Source organism: Acipenser ruthenus, chromosome 6 (assembly GCF_902713425.1).
Source record: "Acipenser ruthenus chromosome 6, fAciRut3.2 maternal haplotype, whole genome shotgun sequence".
Classification (NCBI taxonomy): Eukaryota; Metazoa; Chordata; class Actinopteri; order Acipenseriformes; family Acipenseridae; genus Acipenser; species Acipenser ruthenus.
In genome coordinates this window covers 30378610-30389444 of record NC_081194.1, presented here as the reverse complement: position 1 = coordinate 30389444, position 10835 = coordinate 30378610, and the positions used below count along the sequence as shown (strand labels likewise).

Sequence of the window (10835 nt, the reverse complement as noted above, 5' to 3'; positions counted from 1 at the left end):
ACTTTTCTCTATTAAATGTAATTTGCCAAGTGTCTGCCCAGTTCTGAATGTTGTCTAGATCACTTTGAATGACCTTTGCTGCTGCAACAGCTTCTCCACTCCACCTATTTTTGTGTCGTCTTCAAATTTAACACATTTGCTTACTATACCAGAAGCTAAGTCATTAATGTAGATTAGGAATAGCAGAGGACCTAGTTCTGATCCCTGTGGTACTCCACTGGTAACCTTGCTCCATTTTGAGGTTTCTACTCTAATCAGTACTTTCTGTTTTCTACATGTTAACCACTCCCTAATCCATGTGCATGCATTTCCTTGAATCCCTACTGCATTCAGTTTGAGAATGAATCTTTTATGCGGGACTTTGTTAAAAGCTTTCTGGAAATCTAAATAAACCATGTCATATGCTTTGCAATTATCCATTTTTTATGTCAGTCAATATTCAGTCAATGTGGAAGAGGGCACAAGAGACCAATAAAAGGTGTTACAGAAGCCTAACGTTACAATACTATGTGATCAGGGGTTTTGTAGGCTCAGTAATTCAAGTTTAAAGTTGCAGAACGTACCGGTACGTTCGTACTCCTTGGGGACCAGAGAGCTGCGAACGTATCGGTACGTTCGTACTACTCAAAGGGTTAAAAAAAGTGGTCTAAATGTAAAAAAAGAAAACAAAAAAAAATGAAAACAATACACACACCTTACATAAACAGCTGTAGCAACACATGGGAACATGTAACACAATAAAATAAAAAGGTCCTTATGTACCCTTTAATATAGGAATGTTGACAGGCTTAATGTAAATTTTTCTTAGATTTTAGACTAATTTTATTTAGTTTTATTGAACATTATTATATTGTAATGCTACATAACATTTTGAGAAGGCACTGCCTCCCTTATCATCTCTAAGGAGCCTCCACTGATTACTAGTAGTTTCTCCCAAAATGAAACTTGAACTACTCTTTGAAATGCGATTTAAGCAAACATCCTGTAGTTGTGAAAAAGTTGAATTAGAAAATAAAACAATTTGTTTGAAATGATCTTCTTTTTCAAACCATTACTATAGCACTTGTTTTTCACAGGGTTATTTTAAAAGCTTTTGCCTTTTAAAGGATCTGGTAACCTTTTACAGGTTTGTCTTCATATTCAGTGTATAGTCTAAAAGCAAATAGCTTAAACTTTCAGAATGTAAACATACAAGTGGAGTGCTCCAAATTCTAACAAAATTAATATTAGATTTAAACGAACTAGATGTACTTTACTAAGACTTCAACAAGTAACCATGTAGTACCAATCAGCTATTTACGAATTCAAGAGTATAATTCGGTGGTAAACAATTTCTATGGTAAATAAATTCAACTCCTGAGAAGGTACCACACATGAAATTATGACAAAGAATTGTACGATAGGGCCACATAACCACATTATTTTACTGCTGAACTCAAGGAAGTCTTACATTATTATTATTATTATTATTATTTTTATTATTATTATTATTATTATTATTATTATTATTATTTTTATTTTAATTAGGAATTGACCAAAAGAATAGCACAATTAACAAAGTTATACAAGTTAAAAATATTAGTATGTAGAAAGGCAAATAGGTGGAGAAAAAATACAAAAGCTCCTCCTTGATTAGGCCTACTTATTTTATTTGTTTAAAATTCACAAATTGTTCCAGCCAAAAATATATTTTCTTCAAACAGCCTTCCCAGCACTGGAATACATTTTTCCAAACTTGTCAAAGACTTGGACTGTTGTGAACACCCTTTTGAAGTCCTGAAAGAAAAGAGACAAAAAATAGAATGATTTATTAAAAAGGGTTAACTGTAAATGGACATAGTGGTCTATTTTAATTATTTAATTACCCCCTGAGCCTGCTCTCAAGTAGACCTTCTGCTACATCATTTATATTGTAGTAGTAATGTTGTTAAGGGGGTCCCTGGGGGAATTTATATCCACCACTGTTAAAATCATTAAATATACACCATATTCTGATAGTACAGTAAAACCGACAAATGTGCTGGTCAACCATCCCCAGCATGACTTTCACAACTCTGATCTGGAGATGACAGCTTCTCACTTTGATATGAGCATATTTGTTTGTGTATATTTCTGCTTCTTTTATATTACCTGCCTTTAGTAGGAATCAAAGATGCAACATTAACTGATAAATCCAGATGGATTGTTCTGTTCATAGAAATCATCCAATAAGATTGCAGTTCCATCACTGCAATTTTGTTTTTGCCAGTGAAAACATAAAACAGTTTCCTATATCTTCAGGACTAGTATAGTTTAAGTCAAGACATTCTTGCCTAAGTTTTTAGTAAAAATATATTAAATAAAACAGTAATAAAGCAGTGCTGCTTTATGATTCAATTACAGCATGTCATCCAGTCTAATTGCCAATATCACATTATCTGAGTGTAATTTAAGGCCAATAGCATGTGCTGGCTTTATGACATTTTACACAAAATCATATTAATTTTAGTCTTTCCAAGAATGAGAAATTATTTCAAATGTTTGGTGCTGTATGTAAAATGTGTGAACCTCTTCATATAAGTAGGGTTGTTCCAAATAATTTGTAAAAAACTTTGCTGAAGTAGAATTATCTGTGCATCTCATGTGTATCCCAAAGTGAACAATATGGTTTCTGATTAATTCCCCTTCACATCTACTTGGTTAGCTTAGGCCATACCAAATAAAACAGATGTTCGTTGGATTCACTGCTCCTTTGTTTATGATTACAAGAGCGCGATCATGAAAAGCAGGCACTATGTTACCATTTAGAAAAAAAACTGATTTAATTTGCGGAAATCAACACTGTCATGTCACATCACCGTGCCATGTTTACGTACAACTCAGGTTTAAACACTTTGTGCATCAAAATAATAATAATAATAATAATAATAATAATAATAATAATTATAATAATAATAATAATATCTTTATTTTTATATAGCGCCTTTCATAGTGAACCACCATAAAATAGCCCATCACAAAAATAGGTGCTGTAAAATGTGACAAAATTATTTGGAAACATATTTTCTATTGAAATAACTTTCACCACAGGTACCCTCTAAGAAACATATGTTAATGAATAACACATTTGTGAACTAGTTATTTTCACATTTGTGAAACTCAAGTTTCAGAAAATGTATTTATTTTAGACATTTTGTGTTGTTTTTGTAAATAATTAAATACAATAGTTTTAGGTTTGCATGTGCCCATTTAATTCCTTTAAAAATGTATTTACATTGATAGTTGAGTATTGTATATGATACTAATAGCTAAAACAATCAAACAAAGAATTACATCCTTGTTTCATTTTACCTTTGTTCTTTAAAAATATCTAAATAAGCTTTATTTAATTTGGTGACCCTTTATTTTTATTTCTGTGTTAAATTATAAAAGTAGTATATTTTATCCTGCTAAATTTAAGAAAAAGATGAGACAATGGAGTTATCATATTTAGGATTAATGCTAGCTGTTGTATACGTGTTATAGCTATATAAGGTATTTAAGTATTTTACTTTATCACTGCTTTTAGTTTAATAGAAGAAAAACAAACCATTGATAAAAACATAAGTTTTTCCTTCAGCAAAAGAGGCAACGGTCAGGGCTCAAATTACTGGGTGGCTGGGGGTGGGCTCGATCCCTTTAAGTTTCTCCAAATAGTTTTATTTTTAAATGTCCTTTTTAACATGTTTTAAACCGACAGGTATCACTTAAAACAGAAACCTGTTAAAACGTGTTAATTGTAACATTTCTAATCAATGATAATGAGAAAGTGTCTCCTGACAATCTGAAAACTAATCTGAGCATTTCACATAGGCTAATGCTTATACTTATATTAAGGAAGATTAAATTGTATTCCTTTTATAAGTAAAGAAGTGACAACATTTCATTTGATCAGAAAAGGAATACGATTTAATCTTATTACAGCTTGATCCATGTCTCAGCCTATACTGTTGATTCAAAAAATAAACTCCATCCAAGATCAGCAAATAAATTAGCCTTCGTAAAATGCGTAGTTATCTAATATTCTAACACCCTCTCTCCCTCCTCATCCACCAAGAACCTCAGTGTCACCCTCGACCACGCCCTCTCCTACTCTCAGCACACATCTCTACTCTGGCATGCTCCTGTCGCTTCTTCCTCAGCAACAGATGCATAATTCACCCCTTTCTCACCAACTACTCCACTCAGCTCCTAGTTCAGGCCCTGGTACTGTTCCGCCTTGACTACTGAAACTCCCTCCTGGCCGGCTTCCCTGTCTCTGCTATCCATCCGCTCCAGCACACCCAAAACTCTGCTGCTCACCTTGTCTTTTCCCTTCCTTAGTTCTCTCACGATCCACCGCTGCTCCACTGCCTCCACTGGCCCCCTATCACTGCTCGCATTCCAATTCAAAACTCTTGTACTCGCCTTTCACTGCCTCGACCTTTCTGCTCCCTCCTATCTCCAGACTATTATTTCTCCCTACACCCCCTCTTGCCCCCTCCGCTCCACCACCAGCAGATTAGCTGTACCCCCCCCCCCCCCTTCGCTCCCCTGCTTCCAGATCCTGCTCCTTCTTCAGCCTTGCCCCTCAATGGTGGAACGACCTACCCACGGATATCAGGACTGCTCAGTCCCTGACAACCTTCCGGCGCCTCCTCAAGACACACCTGTTTAGACAGCATCTATAAACTTCAAGTCTTGACTATTATGGACTATATGTCACCCAACTTTATCAGTACTTGTACCATCTTGTACTTGCACTGAACTGCTCCATATTTTGCCGTATTCTACCATTGCTCTTAATTATAACTATTTTCTGTATCTTGTACTTGATTTTACTCAAAGGTATCTGTATTCACGTTTTTTGTAATTGCTTTTATTTTAAATCATTCTTATGCATGTATAGTACTTATTATGTGCTCTTAATGGCATTTACTCTTATATGCAAACATTTTTACTATAAGTTTACTGCTCTTAGTCGAATTCGCTCTTAAATGTAATTATTTACTGTATTCTTTATTTTGCTCTTATTTGAATTTGACCTTACTTTCTACTGATTTTACTGTACTTTATAAATGCTCTTATCTGTAATGTGATATTTTGCAATGAGATACTTTATATTGTGATATTTTGTAACAACTGTAAGTCACCCTGGATAAGGGCTTCTGCTAATTAATAATAATAATAATAATAATAATAATAATAATAAATTCAGATTGTCAGAAGTCGCTTTCTTGTGGTCATTGATTGGTACCGAAAAATGCATAGATTAAAAATAATGGAATAGGTAGGAAATTTCATCATGAAATGTACACTTTTTAACAGGTTCCTTTCCGTTTTAAGTGATACCTGTCAGCTTACAACATGTTAAAGGGGGGATTTGGAAATACAACTATTCGGATTACCATAATAAGTACTTAATAAGTACTTCAGAAGGACATTCCTGTTTTTGTAATCAGGGCAGATTCTTAACAAAACTCAGAAAAGTTGGCGCAGTGCATGGACAAGTGCCTCTGTGATTTTTTATGGCTGGCTACGGCCCTGTATATACAATTGTGGTCAAAAGTTTACATACCCCAATGGAAATTTATAATTTCTCGAAATTTCTCGAAAACAAATTATAGGAAACATCTTTTGTAGCAAAAGTGTTTTGCTATAATCTTCTACTTACATGGAGCTGTTCTTCAGTTTAGGTACCTTGTACACAAAAGCAAACATCGTTTGTGACCTTTTTGAATTTATCTACCTCTTAAACAATTGAAAACATGTAAAAGAATAAAAGTAACTTAATTTTTTTAAATTAGGATTTGACTGCATTTGTGTAAGTTTCGGTTAGGTCCTAAGATTTCTTAGCGAAAGTAAAAAAAAGAATACAAGTTTTAGTAATTAACAATATCTGGTGCTACATGTGTTAATGCTGGTTGTGCTGTTTGTTCAGTAACAAGTTTATTCAAAGCCTCCTGGCGTTAAAGAAGAGAACACGGGGCCTGTGGTGTTGTTACAACTTGTCATTCAAACCGGAGACTAGCTGCTATTGCTGTTGTGGTTACTGTAGTGTTGCTGATAACAAACACTATTCTCAATTTATTTTTTAACTTTAATTACTATATTAAATTGAAATAGATTGAACGTATAGGCCATCGAGGAAGCAGACTTTCAACATTCAGAGAGTGTGTACTAGAACAGAGGTTTTTTTTCATCAAGCAGAAAAAAGGTAAAATACATAAATGAACACTGTATTTACATATTTTGGTCCTTTGCCAGATATTAGGGACCTCATATTGACCAATCAGGTTAAAGAAAATATCTGATCCATTTTCTAATTCTGAATACTGCTTAGGTGGTGTGTGCAGTGCCCTAACTTGACAGACTTTGGTGCTTTGACAACTGGTACATACTAGACTTGGGTTTGTTCCCATTAAGTTGTGGGCTCTCCATGTCTGATAACTTTTTTTTTTTAGGTGTAGGTGGTGGAACTGACTCGGGCCCTTAATCATAGCTGTAATATATTTTTACAAGGCACAGTCAGTCTGTTAATGATGAATGCATGAGCCACAACTGAAATCTTGACCTCCTGGTGCTGCTGCAAAAAGTCTTGGTATTTTTAGTTTGACTTGATTCAGGTTTTATAACTGGCCTAGTTGCCGTGGAAACCAAGGGCCTTGTGGCACTCCCTAGGTGTGGGCAGCATGTTATAACCACCCTGGAGAATGATTTTGTCTAGAATATATAACCTTTACAAGGCTGGTAATTATGTGTCAGGCCATATGTTGATAATGGTGCCATGCAAAAGTGGAAAGAGAAGTTTAGTAAGCAAGCAAAGTTGCCTTTTTCAAAACCGATTGCAGATGTAAGAGTTTTTTTTTTCTGAAACTCTTGTTAGGAAGGACAAACTAATGTCATAGACTGGGGCATTTCAAATCCTCTGCTCCTAGGCCTGTTTGCAGTCCCCCTGTCAGTCAGAGTCCAGAAGTATGACAATCAAAGATTTCTACTTGCCCTGTAAGGGGAATTACCCGTCCTTGTAAATATTGCTCTTTACTTTTGCTAAAGATATCTTTTCATAATCAAATGATAAAAACTGGGCCTCTCAAATTATACATTTCCAAATGTGTATAATGTGGAGATGATTTAGGAACCAGTCGTAGAACCACTGCATCCACGTTGTGAGACAGTAATGAATGGTTACATTTCCATTATACCAGAATAAATAATATTACTACTAATAATAAATATTAACATTACTAAATATACTACTGATAGTAAAAAGCTTGGTTTGAATTCTTACATTTACATGTTAAAAGACAAGCTAGATTATCTAACACAGGACTGGGAAGGGTAATATGCTTGAGCATTAAACTGAATTTCACAGATGTGGGTGGTTTGAACAATCTGAACCTACAGCACTGAAACGCTATGAGCTTTGGAAAGTCCTGCTTTTATGTAACATGCACATGGCACACAGGCATTGCATCTTTTAATACTCGTTGGACATACACCGATCACTGTCACTCCTGTCACTACTAAGAACATCACCAACATTCTCAAAACATAGTTCTACTAATTGTCCTCAGTGGTGATAGCAGTAGTCAGTGTTCTAATATAACTTCAGATTAGTTTAATGGATTCTGGAAGAATACATTTATAACCCTTTGTCAGTGGCAATAATGGATCTCACACGGAAGGTGCTGCAAATGCACCCCACATACATAAACGTGGTTAACTTATAATTTAGGGCAAAAGAACAACACACAACTGGTTTATATTAGTATTTAAACTGTTCTGTATTGAATAAACATTATTTTGAAGTGCTAAGCATATATATATATATATATATATATATATATATATATATATATATATATATATATATATATATATATATATATTGCCAATAAGCGAAAAGCCCCTGTTTTCAAGTGTATTTTTATGGAACAATGATATATACTGGCCTTTAACAAAGGTTCAAAGTCCTGTAAGGCACATTTACTCCAAATTGCCTGTCATCTCTCAGGCAGTGCTTATATAAGTCAACAGATACTGCAAATCAGTGGTAGCCTAGTATATGAAAGATGGCTTTTTTTTGCAACTTGTGTAATAAAATCATATTCTATACTGTAGGAGGTAATACGCAGGGTTCTGTACATAATGCAGTAATCAAATACAGTCCTGGAAACTAATGTATTATACACACATCGACGCACAATTTTATGAAAATTGCTATTGGCTAAACAAATAAATATTTAGGTATACATAAATCATTTTAGAAGCAATACACCGTTTCTACTGTACATCTCCCTGGGCTCTCTCAACAATTTATTCTGCCAGTAAGCAGGAGCTGTGATTGTAGTATTTAAAAATGTTCTATTTTTTGTAACCTTTAGAAGGTGCAAATGGGTTCAAGTGGACCTTAAAAATGTACTGTGTGCACTTTGAAGGATTACTCCAGTTTGATAAAGCTGTTAGTGGTATCAAAATAAAGGTAAGCAATTAAAGTGTAAACACATGTAAGGATACCCCTAGATTCTCCTAGTTTCTTCAGTTTGTTTATATAACTTTCTTAATACTTTAATTGTTTTAATTTATCTTCTGTGTAAGCTACATAACATGCAGTAAGGTTTCATAATGTGTAACTACTAAACAAAAATCTTTGAAAAACATTTTTCGACCCTTACTCAGTCTTCAATTTGAATTGCAAATTAGTGTTTCAAATTACACAAGTTGCTAAACAGATGAGAGTTTGATGTAAAGACAGTAATTCTACGAAATTTTATAAGGCCATATCATTTGTGGAATACTGTAACTACAGCACTCCATGAACATTTATGGAGTATCATCTACTTAAAGATTTATTTTAATTGAAAGTCTGATGGCAAAATTATGAAGTAGTATGGTATCATTATTATAAACTAACTAATATGAAGACGTCCTATTTTAGCTTGAGCAATAGACAGAATTTTACTAGTTTAGGGATAATACTCTGTATCTCTTTCCATACTGGGAATGAACACTTAAATGAATAATAATCATGAGCAAAAAACTATAACTTGTAGACATATTTCTTAGACGTGTCTGTCGTAATCATGTGTTTTCTGGTGAAGCATTCCATCTACTGTAAATAGTCTTAAGGGGGAAAGCTTTTAAATAATTATACAGTAGAACAAAACCTCAGATGTATGTAGTACTGACTGCTCTATATCTGCTGTGGATTATGTTTCAGGTCAAGATTGCTTTGAGAATTGACTAACACCGACCTGGAGACCAATGGTCTCCCCGCTGCCATACATTAAGACATATAGATTGTTTTTTTGTCTTTGGGCAACTTATCAGACAACAGTGAGATCTCAGTGTATACTCTATTTACTTTTTATGATCTGACTGACGTCTGGAGTCTCCACTTAGACTGGACTGGAAAAAGGTCAAAGACTGACAATGTATGTGTCTTTGGAGAGCACCATCTATATGCTCTATTTCCCATAAAGGGATGTAATGTGATCCCATGGCTGTGCTTTATCTTCTTTAAAAAAAAAAAAAAAAAAGCACTGTGAAGCCATTCTTCTGTGTGTGCCTACACAAGCTTCACATGCTTTCTTGTAGTAGCTCTGGGCCACCTTGGGCTTGGTTCTACTTCTATTCTAAATACAATTGCCACACTTTGTTTTTACAGAATGTGTATATATTCATAATAGTATGTCACCTAATAACTATGCCATTAGTGAGTATTTTAAATGAAAACAAAAAAAACATTCTTGGTTCCTTCAATATTATTTCAACATGCAGATTAAAAACATAAAGAAATAGGTACCACTTATATGGTTAACAGCTAAAGTATATGTATGACTGTGTAACTGTATAGATGTCTTGATGTGTTTACTATATACTAAAATCAGAAATGAACAATCTTTTACTTTTGTATTTCAACACAACATAATAAGTGAACATGGAAAATCCTGGTGTTTTGGATTGGATGGTTTAAAATAAAAAAAGTGTGTAAACTACATAACGTAGTAAGGTTTCATAATGTGGAACTACTAAACAAAAATCTCTGAAAAACTTTTCGACTCTTTCTCAGTTTTCAATTTGAATTGCAAATTACTTTTTCAAATTACACAAGTTGCTAAACAGATGAAAGTTTGATGTAAGGGCAGTAATTCTACAAAATCTGATTAGACCATATAAGTGAACATGGAAAATCCAGGTGTTTTGGAAAATATGATGCTGCTGATTATATCAATGGAGTGTATAAAATACAAAAAGTGCCATCTTGCTTCATGTTTGATGTGACTGCAAAAACCATGGATGGTTCTGTTTTAATGAACATGGAAAAAAGTTTCCTGTCTGCACAGTGTAACTTTTTTGGTACATGTACACTTGGTTAAAAACCAATTCCTTTGAGTTTTCAGCCTTTTTGAACCAACTTTGGTTAAAACAAGTGCCAGATCAACTCCTTTTCCAAATAATGGTAATAATAAACAAAATACCAAAGCAATGTTTTCTGTCAATACAATGCAATAGTTAGCTGAGCACTTATTCAATCTACAAAGTTCCCCTTGTAAAAAAAAACAAAAAAACCCTGATTGATTTATTTGCTCCCATCTTCTTTGGGGTGAACTTTTTTCACAACTGAAACCAATTAGTAAGACCGGCACTTGTAGTGCAGAATGTAGGTCAGCATGAAGTAATAAAAAAGTATTGACTTTTGTCTGACTGTAAGCAGCATGAAAGGGGTGCCGCGGCCTTGTTGTACATGAAGAGAGCTCCATTAATTTCACTTATTTCAAGAAGGGCCCTGTCAAGTCTTAATGCTTCCGTCGCACTTTTCGCATAGAGACACC

At 34.2% G+C, this 10835-nt stretch overlaps 1 protein-coding gene across 2 annotated transcripts in view; it reads right to left on the bottom strand.

The window, feature by feature from the left end:
* Positions 1–423: 423 nt before the first annotated feature.
* spata17 (spermatogenesis associated 17) overlaps positions 424–10835 on the bottom strand; it is a 120229-nt gene continuing 109817 nt past the window's right edge. For both annotated transcript variants that reach the window (XM_034017008.3, XM_034017009.3), the window contains one exon: positions 424–1776. In XM_034017008.3, the coding sequence (XP_033872899.3) occupies positions 1696–1776 (81 nt within the window). In that variant the 3' untranslated portion in view covers positions 424–1695. The remainder of the gene's footprint in view (positions 1777–10835) is intronic.